General features: G+C 43.0%; 1 protein-coding gene across 1 annotated transcript in view; it reads left to right on the top strand.

Moving 5' to 3' along the window:
• The first annotated feature begins 13,062 nt into the window (after window positions 1-13,062).
• The window catches only part of ccdc80 (coiled-coil domain containing 80), a 42,930-nt gene continuing 31,429 nt past the window's right edge, over window positions 13,063-24,563 (top strand). The window contains exon 1 of the mRNA XM_063050772.1: window positions 13,063-15,800. Coding sequence (XP_062906842.1) covers window positions 14,052-15,800 — 1,749 coding nt within the window. The 5' untranslated portion in view covers window positions 13,063-14,051. The remainder of the gene's footprint in view (window positions 15,801-24,563) is intronic.

Raw genomic sequence — 24,563 nt, 5'->3', positions numbered from 1 at the left:
GGACAGAGGGTCCAGTGAGATGGAGGAACTGAGCGAAATACATGTTAGTAGGGAAGTGGTGTTAGGTAAATTGAAGGGATTGAAGGCAGATAAATCCCCAGGGCCAGATGGTCTGCATCCCAGAGTGCTTAAGGAAGTGGCCCAAGAAATAGTGGATGCATTAGTGATAATTTTTCAAAACTCGTTAGATTCTGGACTAGTTCCTGAGGATTGGAGGGTGGCTAATGTAACCCCACTTTTTAAAAAAGGAGGGAGAGAGAAACCGGGGAATTATAGGCCGGTTAGCCTAACGTCGGTGGTGGGGAAACTGCTGGAGTCAGTTATCAAGGATGTGATAACAGCACATTTGGAAAGCGGTGAAATGATCGGACAAAGTCAGCATGGATTTGTGAAAGGAAAATCATGTCTGACGAATCTCATAGAATTTTTTGAGGATGTAACTAGTAGAGTGGATAGGGGAGAACCAGTGGATGTGGTATATTTGGATTTTCAAAAGGCTTTTGACAAGGTCCCACATAGGAGATTAGTGTGCAAACTTAAAGCACACGGTATTAGGGGTAAGGTATTGGTGTGGGTGGAGAATTGGTTAGCAGACAGGAAGCAAAGAGTGGGAATAAACGGGACCTTTTCAGAATGGCAGGCGGTGACTAGTGGGGTACCGCAAGGCTCAGTGCTGGGACCCCAGTTGTTTACAATATATATTAATGACTTGGATGAGGGAATTAAATGCAGCATCTCCAAGTTTGCGGATGACACGAAGCTGGGTGGCAGTGTTAGCAGTGAGGAGGATGCTAAGAGGATGCAGGGTGACTTGGATAGGTTGGGTGAGTGGGCAAACTCATGGCAGATGCAATTTAATGTGGATAAATGTGAAGTTATCCACTTTGGTGGCAAAAATAGGAAAACAGATTATTATCTGAATGGTGGCCGATTAGGAAAAGGGGAGGTGCAACGAGACCTGGGTGTCATTATACACCAGTCATTGAAAGTGGGCATGCAGGTACAGCAGGCGGTGAAAAAGGCGAACGGTATGCTGGCATTTATAGCGAGAGGATTCGAGTACAGGAGCAGGGAGGTACTACTGCAGTTGTACAAGGCCTTGGTGAGACCACACCTGGAGTATTGTGTGCAGTTTTGGTCCCCTAATCTGAGGAAAGACATCTTTGCCATAGAGGGAGTACAAAGAAGGTTCACCAGATTGATTCCTGGGATGGCAGGTCTTTCATATGAAGAAAGACTGGATGAACTGGGCTTGTACTCGTTGGAATTTAGAAGATTGAGGGGGGATCTGATTGAAACGTATAAGATCCTAAAGGGATTGGACAGGCTAGATGCAGGAAGATTGTTCCCGATGTTGGGGAGGTCTAGAACGAGGGGTCACAGTTTGAGGATAGAGGGGAAGCCTTTTAGGACCGAGGTTAGGAAAAACTTCTTCACACAGAGAGTGGTGAATCTGTGGAATTCTCTGCCACAGCAAACTGTTGAGGCCAGTTCATTAGCTATGTTTAAAAGGAAGTTAGATATGGCCCTTGTGGCTACAGGGGTCAGGGGGTATGGAGGGAAGGCTGGGTTCTGAGTTGGATGATCAGCCATGATCATAATAAATGGCGGTGCAGGCTCGAAGGGCCGAATGGCCTACTCCTGCACCTATTTTCTATGTTTCTATGTTTCTATGTTTCTATATTTAAAAGATAGAGCCTTTAATGGTATCTCTTCTGAGATTTTTGTGTCTGCAATATTCTGAGACTTACTGCCAGAGAATTGTGAAGCTGAAGTTAATGATCAAAGATCCTCATTATTAATACTAAAGAATATGGACTCTCTAATTCCTGTTTTCAGTATGTATGTATGTATGTATGTATTTATTTATTTATCTATCTGTTTTTCTATTTTTCTGCATTTGCACAGTTTGCCTTTTGCACATTGATTGTTTGTCAGTCTTTGTGTGCAGTTTTTTTTATGATTCTGCTCTACGTATTTCCTTATAGTACTATGAACGCCTGGAAAAAAATGGATCTCAGGGTAGTATATAGGGACATACAGTATACATACTTCGATAATAAATTCACTTTTAAATTTACTTTGAACCATATTAGAAACTGAAAGGAAAAGGAATAAAGTGATAGTATGGGTCTTTATGAGGAGGATACTCCTCGTTTAAAAAGCAAATGTTAACATGGATTAGCCAAATAGACTATTTCTATATTGAGATTCTTTTATTAGTTATTGCTGGCACTGAGTCTGGCTCCGTGACTCAGAAGGGAAGATGGGAGAAAAGGCACGTTGTGATGATCGGAGGTTTGTTAGTTAGGGGAACTGATAGGAGGTTCTGTGGGTGAGAATGAGTTTCCTAGATAGTATGTTGCCTCCTGTGTGCCAGGGCGCAGAACATCTCGGATCGAGTCCTCAGCATTCTTAAGTGCGAGGGTGAACAGCCAGAGGTTGTAGTCCATGTTGGTACCAATGATATGGATAGGATGAGTGACAAAGTTCAGGGAATTAAGTGCTAAGTTAAAGGGTAGGACCTCTAGGGTTGCGATCTCTAGACTGCTACCTGTGCCACGTGCTCGTGAAGTCAGAACTAGGAAAATTATACAGTTTAATATGTAGCTAACGGCATGGTGTAGGAGGGAGGGCATGAGATTTTTGGATCGTTGGGCTCTCTTCCAGGGAAGGTGGGACCTGTACAGAAGGGATGGTTTGCACATGAAATGGAGGGGGACTAATATCCTAGTAGGAAGGTTTGTTAATGCTGCACAGTGGGGTTTACTGTATACTAGAGTTGCAGGGGGACGGGAACCACAGTGCCAGAACAGTTAATGGAGAGGTTGTGGAGACCTGTTGGTAAGACCTCAGACAAAGTTAGGAATCAAAAGGTTGAGCAGGGTGCAACTAGTGTCCTGAGCTGCGTATATTTCAATACAGGAAGAATTGTAGGAAAGGCGGATGATAGTGCTGAAGATGAGGTCACTGATTTACAAACAGAGGCACTGTGTGGTGAGGAGAGGCTGTTGATAGGGCGAAATTGCCGTCAACAGGATGAGTTGCAATGTAAAAGGCAGACAAGATTGAAAAGGGTGAATACAGGACTTATATTTGAATGTGTGCAGTATACAGAATGAGGTTGATGAACTTGTAGCATAGGTGCAGATTGGCATGTATGATGTTGTAGACATTACAGAATCATGGCTGAAAGAAGATTATAACTGGGAGCTTAATGTCCAAGGATGCACATTGTATCGAAAGGACAGGCAGTAAGGCAGAGGGGGTGACTTCACTCTGTTGGTAAACAATGAAATCAAATCATTAGAAAAGGTGTCATAGGGTCAGAGGGTGTTGAATCATTGTGGATAGAGCTAAGGAAATGCAAAGGAAAAAAGACCCTGATGGGAGTTGTATACAGACTCCAAGCAGTAGTAAGGATGTGGTCTACAAATTACAATGGGAGATAGAAACTGCATGCCAAAAGGGCAATGTGACAATAGTCATGGGGGATTTCAATATGCAGGTGGATTGGGAAAATCAGGTTGGTGCCGGATTCAAAGAAGGGGAATGTCTAGAATGCCTATGAAACAGCTTTTTAGAGCAGCTTGTGGTTGAGTTCACTCAGGGATCAGCTATTCTGGATTGGGTGCTGTGCAATGAACCAGAATTGGTTAGAGAACTTAAGGTAACAGAACCCTTAGGGGAAAGTGATCATAATATGATCAAATTCACTCTGAAATTTGAAAAACTGAAGTCAGATGTATCAGTATTACGGTGAAGTAAAGGAAATTACAGGGGCATGAGAGAGGATTGGAAAAGAATATTAACAAGGAAGAAGTATTCTAAAGGAAAGATGACACAACGGTGACTAACCAGAGAAGTCAAAGCCAACGTGAAAGCCAAAGAGAGGGCATATAACAGAGCAAAATTTAATGGGAAGTTTGAGGATTAGGAAGCTTTTAAAAACCAACAGAAGGTAACTAAGAAGTTATTAAGAAGGTAAAGATGGGAAATGAAAGTAAGCTAGCCAGTAATATTAAAGAGGATACCAAAATAAAATGGAAATTAGAGGTGAGAGTGGATATCAGACTACTGGAAAACAATGCTGGTGAGGTAGTAATGGGGGACAATGAAATGGTGGATGAACTGAATAAGTATTTTGCATCAGTCTTCACTGCGGAAGACACTTGTAGTATGGTGGAAGTTCCAGGTGTCGGAATCATGAAGTGTGTGAAGTTACCATAACTAGAGAGAAGGTTCTTGGGAAACTGAAAGGTCTGGAGATCAATAGTCACCTTGACCAGATGGTGTACACCCCAGGGTTCCAAAAAGCGTGGCTGAAGAGATTGTAGAGGTATTAATATTGATGTTTCAATAATCACCAGATTCTGGAATGGTTCCAGAAGACTGGAAAATTGCAAATGTCACTCCACTCTTCAAGAAGGAAGAAAGGCAGAAGAAAGGAAACTATAGGCCAGCTAATCTGACCTCAGTGGTTGGGAAGATGTTGGAGTCGATTATTAAGATTGAGGTCTCAGAGTACTTGAAGGTACATGATAAAATAGGCCATAGTCAGCAGGGTTTCCTAAATGGAAAATCTTGCCTGACAAATCTGTTGGAATTCTTTGAAGAAATAACAAGCAGGATAAACAAACAAAAATCAGTTGATGTTGTGTACTTGGATTTTCGGAAGGCCGTTGACAAGGTGCCAAACAGGAGGCTGCTTAAAAGCTACAAGCCCATGGTATTACAGGAAAGGTTCTAGCATGGATAAAGCAGTGACTGATTGTAGGAGTCAAAAATTGGGAATAAAGGGAGCCTTTTCCGGTTGGCTGCTGGTGATTGGTGGTGTTTCACAGGGGTCTGTGTTGGGACCAGTTCTTTTTAAGTTATATGTCAATGATTTGGATGATGGAATTGGTAGCTTTGTTGCTAAGTTTGTAGGCAGTATAAAGATAGGGGAAGGGGCAGGTAGTTTTGAGGAAGTAGGGAGGCTGCAGAAGGACTTTAGACACATTAGGAGAATGGGCAAAGAAATGGCAGATGGAATATAGTGTTGGGAAATATATGGTCATAAACTTTGGTAGAAGAAATTAAAGGGTTGACTATTTTCTAAATCAAGAGAAACTACAAAAAACTGAGGTGCAAAGGGACTTCGGAGTTCTTGAGCAGGATTCCCAAAAGGTTAATTTGCAGGTTAGGTCTGTGGTGAGGAAGGAAAATGTGATGTTAGCATTCATTTCAAGAGGATGAAAATATAAAAGCAAGGGTGTAATGTTGAGGCTTTATAAAGCACTGGTGAGGCTTCACTTCAAGTATTGTGAGCGGTTTTGGGCCCATTACCTAAGAAAGGGTGTGCTGACCTTGAAGGGGGTTTAAAGGAGGTTCATGAAAATGATTCCAGGATTGAATGGTTTGTCATATGAGGAGCGTTTGATGGCTCTGGGCCAGTAGGCACTAGAATTCAGAAGAATGAGGGGTGACCACAATTAAACCTATCGAATGGTGAAAGGCCTTGATAGAGTGGATGTGGAGAGGCTACTTCCTATGGCGGAAGAATCTTTTTTTTTAATTTTATTTTTATTTGGATGAGGAATTCACAATTATCATGTACTTTTTTCACACATATAACCTTTTCCATTTTTTATATGCATAAAACTACAATTATTTATACATTCTTAAGTACACATTGAGATGATATAAAAGGAAAATAAACATTTAAATAGATAATTATGTACTGTGGTAAATCTAACCTATTAGGCTAAGTAATGAAATTAGTTGTTAAGAAAAATAGTAATAATAGTTTCCATACAACCCTTCTGGACCATTTCCACTGGTCCAAAATGTTGCATACAAGCCTATATACCAACCATTGTAGGTGTTTATATCCCAATTTGTTCGTGCTTGTTCCTGCCCGCAGACATAATTATCCAATCCCTATGTACTTATTTACTTAATTTTTTCTATGGCGGAAGAATCTAAGACCAGAGGACACAGCCTCAGAATAGAGGGGCATCCTATTAGAATGGATGAGGAGGAATTTCTTCAGCCAGAGAGTGGTGAAGCTGTGGAATTCTTTGCCACAGGCAGCTGTGGAGGCCAAGTCTGGTATATTTAAGGCAGAGGTTGATAGATTCTTGATTGGTTGGGGCTTGAAGGGATATGGAGAGAAGGCAGGAGATTAGGGCTGAGTGGAAAATTGGATTAGCCATGATGAAATGCTGGAGCAAACTTGATGGGCCAAATGGCCTAATTCTGCTCCAATATCTTATGGTCTTATGCATGACAACCGAATGTTCCTCCAGAGGTAACACATTTTAAAAAGTAACAAGCCAATGCATGTTTTTTCTCAACTATGTTCAAAACCAGTCAATGAAAGTAACAGACATTGAAAGTGTTTAGCACAAGATGAAACATGAATAGTCAGCTGCAGAACTCGGTGTTCAATGAGATGGAAACATGGTCAATGGCAAAACAAAATGAAGAAGAGGAGACACAGACCCTGGTTTAATTAGAGACTCACATTCCCAGTTAATTTAACAAAAAAAAAATCTCACACTTACGTGATTCATCCAGTGTAACAAAATTACCTAATATACTTCAAAGAGGTGGTTGAGAGTGTTTGAATTGGAAAGTCATTTGACCAGGAGCGGAAAATTTCAGGGATGCGGCCAAAGATTTGTTTAAAAAACATAGATTTAAGAGAGCTCTTAAACATAAGCAGTGGTTTAGGAAAAAAAATCAGAATGAAGATATTTGATGTCTTGACAACTATTAATACACATAGTTGTACAACCAGTAAACATTAGCAAGGAATAGATATTTTTCTCTCTCTCTTTCTCTGTGTTTTTGGCTGCCTTTTAATTCCGTCATTCGAGCTTCTTGCTTTGTGGTTGCCTATAAGCAGACAACATTCAAAGTGTGTAATTTATACATTCTTTGATAATAAATGTGCTTTGAATCATTGATATTATGAACTGAGACAGATCGTTGGCCCACTTTTGCCAACATTCTGTTAGATTCACAAAAGTGCTATCCTACACTTTTAAAATTGCTTCTTGGGTGTTTCTACATCAATACTCAAATATTCAATTAAAAATAATACTGAATGACATAAAATAAAATGGATTATCATTCACTTTGCCAGGAATGTAAACAATTATTGCATGGAATTGCATTTCACCAGTTATGTAACATGCTTTATAAGGTTTAAAATACCAAACACGACATAGTTTCCCCTTCTTGTTCACAAGTTCTATACTTGAATGGACATTGAGTTCACTCACTCTTATCACTCTCTTTTTCACTCCTTCCTCTGGTTATTTCTCAATACTGCAGCCATTTTCAGTGCTTTGTCCTATGACTCACCAGTTTTCAAAGTACCCTCACAAGATTGTTATCAACTCACAATGAGCTAATGTGTGCATCGAAGATTTTATAGGAACAGGTACAGACTATTGATTGGGCCCTTCAAGTATGTTCCACCAACAGCTTATACTCTGTTTTATATCACCTAAATCATTTCCTAGTCAGGAATAAATTTTAATTTAAGTCAAAATCTTGAGTTGTTCAATGTGGAATATTGTCCCAGTTCACCTCTTTCTGCCACTCCTCCATGGATTTTCTCATTACCTGTGGTTGACTTAAGCCTTCAAGAAAAGGTCAAGATGAAGATTCAGGTGACTATAAAGAAAAGATTATCAAAGTATCAATATTCATGTCTGAGATGGTTGCCGCCATTTTAGCCTTCAAATGTGCTGAAGAAGTACACCCTGATTATGTATTTCTGTGATCTGATTCGTTCACAGTTTTGACATCTATTAAAACCGGTACCTCAAATTGTAAACCACACATTCTTCTAGAGGTTAGACAACATCTGTTGAAGCTGCAGGGTCTACATTTATGTATCCACTTCTTACGGGCCCCTGCTGATTTTGGGGTTGAAGAAAATGAGGTGGCAGATCTTTTAGCCAAGCAATCACTAAAAAATTAAGGATCTAAATGTATGTAATACCTTTGCATAAAGGGGAGGTGAAAGTCATAATTTAAAATTCTCACACACAAAATGCTGGAAGAACCCAGCAAGCCAGGTAGCATCTACAGAAATGAACAAACAATCAACGTTTTGGGCTGAGACCCTTCTTCAGGACTGGAAAGGAAGGGGTAAAATGCCAGAATAAAAGGGGTGGGGGAGGGGAAGGAGGCTAGCTAGAAGTTGATAGGTGAAGCCAGGTGGGTGGGAAAGGTAAAGGGCTGGAGAAGAAGGAATTACAGAGGAGAGGAGTGTGGACCATGGGAAAAAGGACCCAGAGTGAGGCGATAGGCTGGTGAGAAGAGGTAAGAGGCCAAAATGGGGAACAGAAAAAGAAGCGGGAGAATTTTTTTTGCTGGAGGGAGAGATCAATAATCTTGCCATCAGTTTGGAGGCTACTCAGACGGAATACAAGGTACACACATCAAAGTTGCTGGTGAACACAGCAGGCCAGGCAGCATCTCTAGGAAGAGATACAGTCGACGTTTCGGGCCGAGACCCTTCGTCAAGACTAACTGAAGGAAGAGCTAGTAAGAGATTTGAAAGTGGGAGGGGGAGTGGGAGATCCAAAATGATAGGAGAAGACAGGAGGGGGAGGGATGGAGCCAAGAGCTGGACAGGTGATGGCAAAAGGGATATGAGAGGATCATGGGACAGGAGGCCCAGGGAGAAAGAAAAGGGGGAGGGGGGGAAAATCCAGAGGATGGGCAAGGGGTATAGTCAGAGGGACAGAGGGAGAAAAAGGAGAGAGAGAGAGAAAGAAAGAATGTGTGTATATAAATAAATAATGGATGGGGTATGAGGGGGAGATGGGGCATTAGCGGAAGTTTGAGAAGTCAATGTTCATGCCATCAGGTTGGAGGCTACCCAGACGAAGTATAAGGTGTTGTTCCTCCAACTTAAGTGTAGCTTCATCTTTACAGTAGAGGAGGCTGTGGATAGACATATCAGAATGGGAATGGGACTTGGAATTAAAATGTGTGGCCACTGGGAGATGCTGCTTTCTCTGGCGGACAGAGCGTAGGTGATCAGCGAAACGATCTCCCAGTCTGTGTCGGGTCTCGCCAATATATAGAAGGCCACATCGGGAGCACCGGACGCAGTATATCACCCCAGCTGACTCACAGGTGAAGTGTTGCCTCACCTGGAAGGACTGTCTGGGGCTCTGAGTGGTGGTAAGGGAGGATTGCTCCGTCACTCTGAGGGTGGCCCCATCTTGGCACAAGAGGAGGCCATGGATCGACATGTCAGAACAGGAATGGGAATGTGAATTAAAATGTTTGGTTACCATGAAGCTCCGGTTTTGACAGATGGAGCGGATGTGCTTGACGAAGCAGTCCCCCAATTTACGATGGGTCTCAGCAACGTTGAGGAGGCCACATCGTGAACGTTGGACATAATAGATGACCTCAGAAGATTTTCAGGTGAAGTGTTGCCTCACCGGGAAAGACTGTTTGGAGCTCTGATCACAGGTGAAGGAGGAGGTGAATGGGCAGGTGTAGAACTTTGGCTGCTTGCAGGGATAAGTGCCAAGAGGGAGATTAGCAGAGAGGGATGAATAGATGAGGGAATTACAGAGGGAGAAATCCCTGCAGAAAGAGGGAAGGGTGGTAGGATCCCTTTGGAGATGGCGGATGTTGCGGAGGATAATGGGTTGGAAGTGGAGGCTGATGGGGTGGTAGGTAAGGACAAGAGGAACTCTATCACTGTTAAGGCAGCTGGAAGATGGGATGAGCGCAGATGTTTGGGAAATGGAGGAAATGCAGGTGAGGGCAGCATCAATGGTGGAAGAAGGAAAACAGTGTTCTTTGAAGAAGGACATCCCTGATGTCCTGGAATAGAAAGCTGCATCCTGGGAACAGATGCAGCCGAGAGGAAGGAACTAGGAAGAGGGAATAGCATTTTTACAGGAGACAGGGTGGGAAGAGGTATAGTCAAGATAACTGAGGTTTACAAAAGACGTCAGTTGACAGTTTGTCTCCAGCGATGGAGAAAGGGAGATCGGGAAGGAGGAGGGAGGTGACAGAAATGGACCAAATGAATATAAGGGCAGGGTGGAAGCCAGAGACAAAGCTTTTGAAATTTATGAGTTCAGCATAGGTATATGAAGCGGCACCAATGCAGTCATCAATGAGCAGGCTCGGAACACGGACTGTTCCACATAGCCAATGAAAAGGCAGGCATAACTGGGGCCCAAGCAGGTGCACATGGCTACCCTTGAGCCTGGAGAAAGTGGGAGGATCCAAAGGAAAAACTGTTGATGGTGATGACCAGTTCTGTTAGATGGAGGAAGGTGGTGGTGGTGGAAGGGAAATAGTTGGTTCTTTTATTAAGAAAGAAATGGAGAATTTTAAGGCCTTCTAGATGGAGGGTAGATATGTACAGGGACTCGACATTCATGATGAAAATGAAACATTCGGGGCAGGGAAATGAAAGTTACTGAGGACATCAGAAGCATGAGAAGTATCACGGGTATAGGTGGGAAAGGTCTAAACCATGGGGGATGGAATGGAGTTGAGATATTAGGACATGAGTTCAGTGGGGCAGCAGACAGAGCCATAAGGCCTACCCGGACAGTCAGGTTTGTTGATCTTGGGTAAGAGGTAGAGGCGAGCAGTGTGGGGTAAGGGAACTATGATTTTGGTGGCAGTGGATGGGAGTTCTACAGAGCTGATGAGGTCAGTGGTGGAGTATTTGATCACTCAGGCAACAAAGCTGTGATAAGGAAAAGAAAGGTTGGCGTTTATATACAATTCAGAGAATGGTGGGAATTCTACTGGGAGATGGGTATAATAAGAGGGAAGAAGTCATACTTACATATTTACGTATTGGACACACTGGGTTGACTAATGCCCATGATACAGGCATTTGTAGAGAGTGCACTTGTCAAGAAACAGTGCAAAGGGAATTGCTAAATTGGTATCTTTGGGTGCTCCCGATGTGGCCTTTTATATATTGGTGAGACCCGACGCAGACTGGGAGACCGCTTTGCTGAACATCTACGCTCTGTCCGCCAGAGAAAGCAGGATCTCCCAGTGGCCACACATTTTAATTCCACATCCCATTCCCATTCTGACATGTCTATCCACAGCCTCCTCTACTGTAAAGATGAAGCCACACTCAGGTTTTAGGAACAACACCTTATATTCCGTCTGCGTAGCCTCCAACCTGATGGCATGAACATTGACTTCTCTAACTTCCGCTAAGGCCCCACCTCCCCCTCGTACCCCATCTGTTACTTATTTTTATGCACACATTCTTTCTCTCACTCTCCTTTTTCTCCCTCTGTCCCTCTGAATATACCTCTTGCCCATCCTCTGGGTCCCCCCCCACTTGTTTTTCTTCCCGGACCTCCTGTCCCATGATCCTCTCGTATCCCCTTTTGCCTATCACCTGTCCAGCTCTTGGCTCTATCCCTCCCCCTCCTGTCTTCTCCTATCATTTTGGATCTCCCTCTCCCCCTCCAACTTTCAAATCCCTTACTCACTCTTCCTTCAGCTAGTCCTGACGAAGGGTCTCGGCCTGAAACGTCGACTGCATCTCTTCCTACAGATGCTGCCTGGCCTGCTGCGTTCACCAGCAACTTTGATGTGTGTTGCTTGAATTTCCAGCATCTGCAGAATTCCTGTTGTTTGATCTTTGGGACAGATTCAGTTTAACATAGAGATGATGATGAGGAGGAGTTTTCTAGCTCTAGTGTTGCAGGCAAGAATTGCTTGAGTTGCCGAGGAATTGCAAGTGGAATCAAACATTGTGTAATCATCAGCAAAACATTATGTTTTCCAACATTATGATGAAAGAAATATAGCTTAAGATGTTTGGGCCTGATACATTGGTCTGTGGAACTTTGCAGAGATGTTTTCAGGAGATCAAAAACCACCTTCTTCTATGCAGGGCATGATTTCATCCTCGTAGGAGTACTTTCCCTTTGATGCTGTCTGGACTTATGGCCTTTGCTGTATCCGGTGCTCTCAGCCATTTCTCGACATCACATAAAGTCTATTGATAAAAGACTGGATTAAGTGAATATCCCAGGAGGGAGCAGCCAAAATGGATCACCTCACCAGCACTTCTGGCTGAACATGCAAACAAAGACTGGGTGCTACTTTCAGCTGGCTATGGAGGATGGGGCAGTCTTGGTGCCTCCTCCTCCTATTAGCTGTTCAGTTGTCTACCACTAGGTGTGGTATGACTGAGAACTTTGGTTTGATCTGTCTATTGCATGTTCGAGGACATTTGTATTCCTCTATTGAAGCTGGCAACTCATCATTTATAGGTTTGCCTGATGCTGCTCTTCCCGTCTCCTCATTGATCCATTGGCTTGACACTAATGGTGCAGTGATGACTATTGTGGGTTATGAGGTTCCAGATTGTAATGATGTACTTCTTTGATAGTACTGATGGTCCGTGGATGCCCAATTTGAAGTTATCAGATCAGTTCAGTGTCTATCCTGCTTAGGATTGTATTATCACACAACACTGTTCTCAGTGTGAAGTCAGCACTCTGTCTCCACAATGACTGTGCAGTGCTCTCCGTTCCCAGTCACTTTTTGTGGACAGAAGCAACTGCCACAGGCAGTTGGTGTGGATGAATCAAACAGGTTAATCCCACATAGTTTCTCAATCACACCAACATCTCAGAATGGGAATTCAAACTTTACCACCTGCCCCTTGCACCTAGCCCTATACCTTCCACGTGTATCTGTACACCTCCAACACACCTGACTTAACCAACAGGAATCATTTGACTGTTAAGCTCTGGAGTTGCTCCTTATGCCTCTCTGCACCTTTACTGCTTGTTTAAGATACTCCTTTAAAACAGCTCTTTCCACCAAGCCTCCCTCACGTGTGTTAAAATTTCTCTGTAGACACTAAGGACTGCAGATGCTGGATTCTGGAGTAACACCCAATCTGCTAGAGGAACTCACCCGGTCAAGCAATATCTATGGGGGAAGGGAATTGTCTTTTCAGGTCAGAACCCTGCATCAGGGAAAGTTAACAATCACACTGTTGCTTAATATCAAATTTTTTATTTGTTACTTTTCTTGAAGTGCTTTGGGGTTTTCCGTGTAAATATACAAGTTATCCTTGAAGCATTTTGGCATTAATGAGCAGAGTTGCATATCGAAACCGTAAGAAATGAAAGGAAGGGGATACAACATCTAGAGACCAAGAGGCAATGGCAGATACCTCTCAGATAACGACGGTTTTTGTATTTAATTGATCCCAGGCAGTAACCCTGTAGTAATGTTGCAGAAGGGGTGCCGGCTGGTGCGTTAGAGGAGTCCCAGGTACAAATCACCCTTGTCCCGTGGGCTGGGAACTGAGGCGTCCCGTGTGGAGTTGCGGGTGGGAGGCGGCGTTCAACTTGAGACTGTCTGGAGCCTGGAGCGAGTGGCCGAGCTTGTGCTTTGTGAGGGCGGCGGTGTGGGCCGGGACCCCTCTACGCTTCGCCAGACAAAATAGCCAGAAAAGGGTAAAAACAGGGATATCACTCGCTTCCCTCCGCTCGCTCACTCACCCTGAATCTCCCTAGATCAGAAATCGGAGTGAGGGAGCCTCGCTACTTGTCTTAACTTTCCTTGGAAACGCCGGAGAGAGGCAGCTCGAATGACGTCCAGAAAGCCAGCGGGCAAGGAGGAGAAGAATGAGCGCGAGTGTCCGGCATCCGACTCCTGCAGCTGACAGAAAGGAGCGCCACAGTGAGAGCCGTCTGCCGCAGGCAAGCGCGGCCTTCCGCTGCCTTTTGTTGCCGCGATTCCGCGGGTGGGTGGGGGGAGATGGTTCACCTCGCTCTCGCCGAGCCCGCCTCTGGGTTGAAGGAACTGGAATGATCCCTGGCAGGAGATGAGCCCTGCTATCCCGCAGTAGTAGGGCTGTGAGAGGGTGGAGGGCGCCAGCACTTGCCCCCGGCGGTTTCGAGCGGAGTTTGACGGGATCTCGGTACAGACCGCCGCCCGGGGCTGACCCGACTGTGTGCCGGTGTAGGAGCAGGTGAGCGGCTGCGGAACGTAAACCAGTGGGTGGCGGGAAGATGAGGGTCGCCGGCTTTCGGCCGCTCGCCCCGCTGCTGCTGCTACTGCTCTGGCTGCTGTGTGACTACGGCACGTTGTCGGCACTGGGGAGACGGAGGCAGCTGAGACCCGCCGGCGGAGCTCGGGGGCCGCGCAGGACTCCACAGCCGGAAGGTCCCGCTATCGTACGCAGGGCTACGCGACACGGAGGCTATAGCAGGTTACTGGCTGCACGGAGCCGAAACCCCGGCATCGCCGTCAGAAGGTCCCGTGCGGGGATGGTCCGAGACACGAGCAGAGCGGCACAGAGCCGGGTGGCTCGCGTCCCCGCTGTGGGCACTCCCAGCCTGCTCTCAGAGATGGTGGGCAAGCAACGGCTGTGGGTTATCTCGGCTCCCCACTCCTCGGACGGTTACTACAGGCTCATGCTCAGCCTCCTCAAGGACGACATCTACTGCGAGCTGGCGGAGAGGCATATCACCCAACTGGTGCTTTTCCACCAGGAGGGCGAGGTGGCCGGAAAAGTCAGGAAGATCAGCAGCGAGGGAAGGATCCTGGAGCAATCCGTGGACGCAAAGACCGTTCTCAAACTTCTGGACTTCCTGAAACTAGAGCGAGGTAAATTTAGCATGGTCTTACTGAAGAAGAATCTGCAGTTGGAAGAAACGTACCCTTACCCAGTGAGACTGGAGGCAATGTACGAGGTCATTGACCAGGGTCCCGTTCGGAAAATCGAGAAGCTCAGGCAGAAAGGCTTTGTACAGAAGTGTAAGGAAGCTGGCGTAGAAGGGCAGGTGGTTAGAGCTGATGAAGGAGGGGCGTGGAAAATGGAGCAGCCCAGGCCAACGCCAAAGGGTGAGAATACTGAGGTGACGGTTCCAAAGGATACTAAAGAAAGAATGCTGGAGAAAAAGAAAAAGCCTACAGTGAGGAGGCCCATCAGGATATCATTAAACACACATGGGGGTTCTAAGATGGTTAGGACGACTGCTGTGCCCAGAACAGCTCCCACAACTACCAGCACCACCAGAAAGACTATCACAACCACTGCCACTCCCACCACTGTGCCTTTCACTGAGAGACAGTCCTTCACTAGATCTCCTCTCGTATTTTCCCCCTCTCCGCCGAGATTTCACAAACCTGCATTAGTAGCTGAAATTCCTTCAACAACTACAACTGAGGCTAACTCACACAGAGATGGGAGTCTCCCTGGTGGCAGCAAATCACCACAGAAGCCCAGCCGAGGAACAACAACTGCAAGGCCAGATTATACAAAAGTACAGGCCACTAGACAGAAGTACAGTGAGACAGACAAAAAAGAGGGGAATTATCACCAGAAGGGCGTATCAGTGGCACCTGGCCAGCGCAAGCCTACCAAAGTCAAGCCACCAAAATCAAAAACTACAAATAATAAAATCCTAACAAATGAATACGAGGATAAATATCAGCCTGAGAAAGGCTCATCCTCAAACACCAGGCAAATACTCGAAGTGGAACGTAGTCCTCAAAAAGGCAAGAAGGAGCAGAAAAAATCTAGAAAACCAGTCAAGACTGAAAAGAAGAAGAAGAAGTCTGTGAAGAATAAAAAACCAGGGAAGAAAGACAAACTCTCACTGAAAACTAAGCCTGCAAAGGAAATTAGTCACAATAATAAAAAACCCAAGAAGACCATCAAGAAAGGAGTTTTTAAACAACCTAAGAAGATTCCAGGAACCACAAAGTCACTGGCATCTGTTCTCGGCTACTATGAAAATAGGCGACGACTAGTAGTAAGTGTTCCAACTGTTGAAGTGATGTTGTCCTTGTTAATGACAAGGATGAGTAGCCATAATTTTTACCATAATGATATTTTATACAAGTGGCAGATTAGTATTTCTCAAAGTGGGAATATATTTCACTTCATGGTCCCAAAGCCAAGAACAAAAACAAACATTAAAAACATGCCCCATTATGTTTTTTGAAAGGGTTGCATATAGTAATGACTAATGAACAATAAATATTTGATAATAACAAACAATAGAAATCCCATCCTATAACACTCAGTAGTTTCCGAGTGTTGAACTTGATCATTACTCAATTGAAGGGAAAAGCAAGAAAAGAGCAATATTTACTCAAGGGACTTTGCTATTTTAAAGAAAAATTATGCACCAAAATTTCGATTGACCTGTTTTTATGAGTTACCAGGGACCATAGGAAGAGAAACTGCTGGTTAGCTCTTTAGTGTCTCCAACAGGTTTTGGTCCCATATTTCTCAACACAATCCTGTGTGTCTAATTGTTCAGTTACGGTCAACATTTTAGATTGTGTTAGGAACAATAAAATCCTTCAAATACCTATTAGCTTTTAAACATCAATGAACATGAACCTAGTTAACAAAGCTACAGTCCAATATTATGATAGTTCCTCTAAGAATTTTTTTAAATGGCTGCAAAATTAAAATACTGCTGATACTGAAAATTTCTTAAGAAAAAGACAATACTGGAAATATTTAGCAGGTTAGTCAGTGTCTCAGGAAAATAAAACACAATTAATGATTCAGGTTGATGATGTTTCATTAGAAAACAATAAGCTGCAATCCGGTTCAAAAGTTCAAAGCATAGTCATAGTCATACTTTATTGATCCTGGGGGAAATTGGTTTTTGTTACAGTTGCACCATAAATAATAAATAGTAATAGAACCATAAATAGTTAAATAGTAATATGTAAATTATGCCAGTAAATTATGAAATAAGTCCAGGACTAGCCTATTGTCTCAGGATGTCTAACCCTCCAAGGGAGGAGTTGTAAAGTTTGATGGCCACAGGCAGGAATGACTTCCTATGACGCTCAGTGCTGCATCTTGGAGGAATGAGTCTCTGGCTGAATGTACTCCTGTGCCCAACCAGTACATTATGTAGTGGATGGGAGACATTGACCAAGATGGCATGCAACTTCGACAGCATCCTCTTTTCAGACACCACCGTGAGAGAGTCCAGTTCCATCCCCACAACATCACTGGCCTTACGAATGAAAGCTAATATTTATTACCAAAGTATTTTTACTATGTACAACCTTAAGATTCATCTTGCAAGCAGCTGCAAAACAAAGAAACACAATAGAACCCATAAAAAAGCCCACACAACAAAGACCATTAAACACCCAGTGTGCAGAATAAGACACAGAGCATGAACTGCAGAGTCCCTGAGAGTGAGTCCACAGCCATGGGGCCAATTCAGCGTTGCAGCCGGTCCAGGAGCCTGATGGCTACAGGCTACAGCCACGGGGCCAGTTCAGCACTGAGGCAGGTAAACTTCATAGAGAGTGACCTGAACTCCAGTCCATCCTTGGGCCTGACAAACAAATAAGCTTTACTAGGAAATTATAATGAAAAGGTACAGAGAGTGTTACAATTGGTAGCTCACCAAAAGGAAGTCTTGATATATCTACTTAATGCCTGGTCTGGTCACAAAGTCATTCACAGTCAAAAAAGATACATGGAGAGGTGCCAGTACTATAATACTTGAAAAGTTACATTTCAGAACAAAGTTTTTGAACTGTTTATGTTGCTTATATGTAGCAGAGACTTGGGACTGAATCTGATGTTGTATGGGTTAACCTTTGAACTCCTAACAGAAGATGGATTTTTAAAACATTCAGAATCAGAGCCTGCTAATTTTGTAAATTTCAGGATAATACATTAGAAAAACACAAACAAAGTATGTGGTTTATGTGCAAGATGATATCTCTTCCATAAACAAACTAATTTTCATACTGTAGCCTGGGAAACTCAATCCAGTGAGATTCAAAGCTGCAGTATGTCTCAATCATTATCATTTTAATTAAATTCAATATTTTAATTCATCTGTTACACATATTTAATTTAGAATTATAATTCATACACTGCCATTTGAGCTATTAAATATTTCAAACTGAGATCTCAAATTGATGGTCAGACTGGATCAGTGCGGCAGGATGTAGGAGAACTGCTTGAAGTCAGTGACTGATCTTCATAAGGCACCATTAGTGGAGTAAATTACTGGTGTAGAAAATGAACCACTGATTATTAGATGTAATATGGATACAGTAATAATCACATATAAGTGGTTCCCTGGTGGTTAGTGTGTAAATGCTTAAGCTATACAGACCAAACAAAGACAGGTTTATGCTTAGATTTATCCAGGGTGAATTTATTTATTTTATTTAGAGACACAGTGCAGAGTAAACCCTTCTGGCTGCACCACCCCGCAACCCCCAAAGACACCAATTGAACCCTGACCTAATCAGGGGACAATTCACAATGACTGATTAACCTACCTGGTACGTCTTTGGACTGGGGAGGAAACCGGAGTACTCAGGGGAAAAAAGCACGTAATCCACGGGGTGGGAATACAGACTCCATACAGTTATATAGGAATTGAACTCTGAACTCTGATGCCCCGAGCTGTAATAGCGTTGTGCTAACCGCTACACTACCCTGGCGCCCAATTCAGTGTCTGGTATATGAGATGGTGGGGAGGAAAATCAGGCAGGTTTCCTTCTTTTGTTTGCAAGTCAAATACCTGCTGGTATATATAAGAGTTTGTTATGTATGTCAGATGATCGGGGAAAAGTACCAGCAGGTAAAATCAAAAGGAAATCTAGAATTTTTTTTTATATTTAATAAACAGCGAATAACGAAGGAAGGCAAAACACGTAAGGCTTGGAGGTAGAGAATGTGGATAAGGTTCTCAATTAATGCCTTATGTCTGTCTTCACAAAAGAGGCCGGTTATATAGATGCTGAAGCTGAACTGTGAAGGTGTGATAAATTGGAAATATTTGGTTTCTTTGAAAATAGATATGTGTCAGGTTGGATGAATATTTTTAGCATGTTAAAAGAAGCAAAGGAGGAAATTGCAGAGACTTGGGACTTTATCTTCTTGGCTTCAGGAGTGGTGCCAAAGGCTTAGAGGAATGTTAATATTGTGCCATTGCTTAGAAAGGGAGGAAGAGATAAAATCAGTCATCACAGGTTAGTTAATTAACTTTGGTGGTGAACAAATTACTGGAATAAGTTTCAATAGAATGTGTAACCTTTTAAACCACGTAGAAAGATGGAGATTAATCAAGGACAGTCAGTGTGCTTTGCTTATTGGAAGTTTATTTCTGGCTAACAATTGAATTTTTTTGAGCATGTAATTAATGACATGGATTTTAGCAGGCTTTTGTCAAGATCCCACTGGGCATGCTATCAAAGGATGAAAACCCATGGTTGGAGGGAGAATGACAAAGTTAGTTTTGTGGCTGGATAGTTGTTACTACTGGGGATCCGTGGAGCTTAGTACTTGGCCTCTTTTTGTAATATAAAGTAATGATTTATCTTAAGTGTAAGGGTCATGACAATGCAGTTTGCAGACAATTCAAATATTACTCGTGGTTGACAGTGAGGAGACCTTGGACAGCGGTAAGACATAACTGGGCAGATATCCCCACCCCACCTTGGTTTCATGCTCCACCTACTTTTTCCTATCATTTCCAGACCTTTATTGCCTCCACCTATCACATCTCAGCCTCTGTCACTATTTCCACCCGTCAGTCTTCTATCTGCCAATAACCCTTCCTCACCTATCTCATGTTCCACTCCTTCACCTCACCTCTTTATATGGGCTAACTCCTCCCTACTATTTCAGTCTGGATCATGTGTCCTGAACCAAAACATTGACTGTCCATTTTCCTCTACAGATACTGCCTGACCTGCTGAGTTTTCCCAGTAGCCTGTTGTTCTGTTGTTCCAGAATCTCTTGTGTCTCCTGAAATGTGTTCAATTGGTAAAAAATAATTCATTTGAGAGTGGTGAAGAGTAAAGCATTTTGGATTTTGCCCCTTGACAAGGGGACACACAATAGATCGAAGGCACTGAAAAGGAGCAGAGGGACTATGGAGAGTAAATCTATAGGTCATTTAAATAGCAGAACAGGTCAATAAAGTGGTTCAAAAGAAATGCTTTACTTTTTTAAGAACTGAGACATAGAATATAAGTGTATGCCAGAGAAATAACATAGAGCACGAGTTTGTCCTCACCTTGGGAACTGCATTGAGCTCCAGTCATCACATTACAAGACACGGCATAGGGATATTGCTGCCTGGACTGGAAAATGTACCGTAGCTTGTGAGAAAAGATTTAGCTTGGTATTTCCTTTGGAACACAGAAGACTTGGAGGAGATAACATTGAGGAGTATCAAATTCTGGGAGACCTTGATAGAATGAAGAAGTTACTTCCCCTAGCAGGGGGTTTAAAAGCCAGCGGGCATAGATTTGAAGTAATCAGTTTGGAGGGGAGATGAGGAAAAGGGTATTTTCATCCAGAAGGTGGTTGGTCTGTTAATCACTGCCTTAAAGGTTGATAGGAGCAGAAAATCTCATTATTGATGGTGTTCTTGAAAAGTACTGACCTCCAGAGCTACAGAATAAATGCCAAAGATGAGATTAGGCTAAGATGCTCCTTTGAGACTAGCCTGGATGTAATGGGTTCTCTTCTGTATTTAGTTTCTGGGATCATCTCAGCTACAATGTTCCATTTGAATCACACTGTTTTAGCTCATGAAAAATGTGCAGAGAGTAATGAGAATATCTTCAAGGATGATACCAGAGGATATATGTATATATATCGGGAAATAATGAACAAGCTGAGGCTCTTTACTCTTGACAACAGACGGATGAGTGGTATGACAGGGTGACATAAAAGATTTGAAGGAGTGAATACAGAGAGTGTTTGTACTTGTTGAAAGGAGTGTAATGAAAGGAGATCAATATGACGTATCAACCAAAAGTCCACAGAAGGTAAAGAAGTTTCTGTTGTGATTGCTACTATAAAGGGTAGGTACACGATAAAGCACAGACCTATTTATTGGGAGACTGAAGAAGTCATTGAGGTGGAAGGGAATAGGAAGCTGTATTAACTGATTTAGATGAGCACAGACAGGAGTAATTCTATTAAGAGTGGATCATGAGCACCTGCCATGACAATGGATAAGATTATTATTATAATTGCAAAGGCATTCCAACTCAGTAATTCAAGACATAACAAACAATTAGCTGAGATTAGCCCTTTCCCTATCTCCAAAAATGATGGAAGCCTTTGGCCAAGATAATCATTTTGCAGAGCGTCTGCAGTAAGTCTGTAATAACCACCTAGAGCTCCTGGTTGCCTGTTATTTCAACTCCTTTCCCATATTCACATCACCCTGTCTGCCTTCTGCCTCCTCGTCTGAGGACAGTATCTCATACTGTGTTTGGATACCCTACAGGCCAATGGTAGGAACATTGAATTTCTCAATGCGTAGCCCATTTTGCAATTATTCTCAATCTTACCCATTGTCAAGCAGGTGCTTACAATTTACTCTTATTTGAAGTTTCACTTGTGTTCCTTCCCCTCTCTCACCAATTCACCCAAGTCCCCTCCTCCTTTGTTTACCTTTTCCATTCCTCACCTGCCCTCATTACCTAGACTCATCACCCTCTCCCAACTGTTTCCATCTGCCCATCATCACTCCCTTATCTGCTTCCGCCTATCACCTACCAGTCTTTGTCACAACAGCCCTCACAAATCATCCCACCTGGCTCCATCTGTCCATCATTTGTCTCTCCCCTCAGCCGTCAATGATAAGCAAGCAACACTATAAGCTATTCGGTCCTGGTTCTACCATCAGCCTCATTTGAGACACTAGGATCATTCCAACTGTGGATGTGATCAACATCTACACCAGTCTAGCTTATTGGTGTAATGAAGGACCTACACAATGGACCTGAGAAATGTAAAGTGTTGGGGGAAATTAGGAATGTAAACCTCCCTTCAGTGACACATTAATTATTTATTTCAAAGAAATTTCTCTATAATGACATCTCATTGAGACAGTTGTAGTGACAGGAATCCTGTATCAAATAAAATTGACAAGCTTATACCAGACAGTCCCATGTTTCCTCATCTAAGCTCAGGAGTCTAGTCTGAAGGTAGGTGGAGGCCAGGTGTCCCTGTGGTGCTCCAGTGGGCTCCAAATGCATCTATGAATTTCAGCAGACTCCTCAGCCGTCTTATTGTTAATCTTCCCTCTCAAGCTGTGCCAATTCAACCAAGAGCAAGTACCATTCAAATGAGTGGATAGAATGGGTTGTTTTAAGGGCTTTGGCAGCTGGTGGATCTGGGGTTGTCAGAGTTCTCCTGCAAATATCGTTTTATGCATGTCGTGATTCACTGCCAACATTACATGCTGCCATTTTGATGTACTGGGAGTTGGGCACCCAGCTGATGTCTGTAGCTGGATCTCTGTAGAAGATATGCCTCATTCATAAATACAAATTATCTTCAAATAACTTAGATGAGACATTTGATGGTCACTGCAGGGAATGTTTCTCTGAGGTTAGCTTGTAGCTCAGCACTTGATAGAGTACGGAAGTTTTTTCTCAGTTTTAAGCTGCTTTGGAAATACTTAATACTGACAGTAAAATGGAAACTTCTGCAGCTCAGCACTAACATTCAACATCTCATGTCACAAATACCGCAGGGCCCCGGGCAGGATATTGCCGTTTGGTGGAATGTTTTCCACTGCAGTGATGTTCTCCACTGTGGGTCTTGGAAGTTTTGTTCAGTTTGGTGTAAAACACCTAAGTGCTGTTGACAATGTGCAAATGAAAGCCTAACAGCTACAAAAGAATAACAGCAGTGTTGTGACCCACATGCATGCAGTATTAATAATTTGTTTGAACCAATTAAATCCTGGAATTCAGATTATTAAAAGCATTGGGAGAAAAGCTGTCAGCACCAGTGAGTAAATTTAGCTTTAATTAATACTTGATCTGACAGGCTGCCACCTCAGCTCCTTTCCAAATTTCCAGCTGTAACATATTTATTGATGCAAGACCAATGAATCATAGAGATAAGTTGCTGACTAGAACTGTGCCAAGTTATTATGTTATTTTAACACATTGTTGTCTGACACTAAGCTGAGAGAAGAAATTGGTCAAATATGAACACCAGATGATCTAATTGATAAACTTATCATACCCAGCTTATTTAATATGCTGTTCATTAGAACTGCATCACAGGGGCAGCATACAACAAGCATTTTTTAGTCTTAGTGTAATTCTTCCCACTTCAACTCTTTCTGTGTGATATGAACAGGCAGGTTTGCCATCTCAAGCCCTAGGGTTCAGATTTGAGCCTATCTGCTGTCACACTGCTTTATACATTGATCACCAGATCTGACTGGATCATATTGAGTGCTTTTTAATCTCCCCAAAACTATCTTAATTTCCTTCTATTCCTCAGATACATTATTAGTAGACAGACAGTCAGCTTCCACAGATATCATTGATGCCGTAAAATGAAAAATAATACATACCTGAAATATTTAGGAATATAGGTAAAAATCGTGGAGAGAGAAATGAAGATAACATTTCCAGGCAACTGCATTTCAGTAAGTTTTGACTCTGTTTACTGAGGGGAATATCCTGGATGCCAAAGAAATCAGGGTAGTAAGTATGCGTATAATGAAGTAGGAGGTAGTTGCAGCCCTGAAGGAGAGCATCCCCAAGAACTGGGAGGCCAGGGAAGAAATTGCAGATATATTTGCTGTCATTTGCCGCTGGTGAAGCTCCAGAAGACTGGAGCGGGACTAATGGTTGTTCCATTGTTCAAGAAAGGTATCAAGGACCGGCCAGGGAACTACAGGCCAGCGAGTCTGTCTTCAATTGTAAGTATGTTACTGGAAGGAAGTCTCAGGGACAGGATCTACCGTCACCTGGATAATCAAGGCCTGATCAAAAATAGTCAGCATGGTTTTATGTGTGGAAGGTCATGTCTGACAAATATTGTGGAGCTTTTTTAAAGAGGTACTAAGTTGATGAAAGTAGGGCAGTGGATATTATCTATCTGGATTTTAATAAGGCCTTTGACAACTCCCACAGCATGCTGATCTGGAAGGTTAGGCCACATGGGATTCTTGGAGAGCTAGTGAGGTGTTTCTTAGAATTGACTTAATGATTGGAAACAGAGAGCGATGGTTGAAGGTTGATTCATCAACTAGAGGCCAGTGACTAGTGGGCTGACCCAGAGACCTCTGTTAACTGTTATTCGTTGTTTATGTAAATGATTTGGATGTAAGCGTACGTGGCATGATTAGAGTTTGTATATGATACAAAATTAGGAGTGGTCTTGATACTGAAGCAGGTTAAAATGAATTACAGGGAGCTCTTGATCAATTAGGGAGATGGGCTAAGGAATGGCAGATGGATTTCAACTTGGGTATGCATGAAGTAATGTATTTTGGAGAGTCAAACCAGGGTAGGATTTGTACGGGGAACAGAGGGGCACTGACGAGTGTTATGGAGCAGAGGGACCTAGGAACATGAGTGCAAAGCTTACTGAAGACAGCAGTGCAAATTGACAAGGTGGTGAAGAAGATCTTTAGTGTTGACATTCATCAGTCGCAGTATTGAACTTAGGAACAGAGATATTATGTTGTTATATAAGTAATGGTGAAGCGGCACTTGGAGTATTGCGTAGAATTTTGGTCACC

The sequence above is a fragment of the Mobula hypostoma genome, chromosome 6, assembly GCF_963921235.1.
Source record: "Mobula hypostoma chromosome 6, sMobHyp1.1, whole genome shotgun sequence".
Taxonomy (NCBI): Eukaryota; Metazoa; Chordata; class Chondrichthyes; order Myliobatiformes; family Myliobatidae; genus Mobula; species Mobula hypostoma.
Note: the sequence above shows the minus strand (reverse complement) of the source record. Positions and strands in the feature narration are given on the sequence as shown.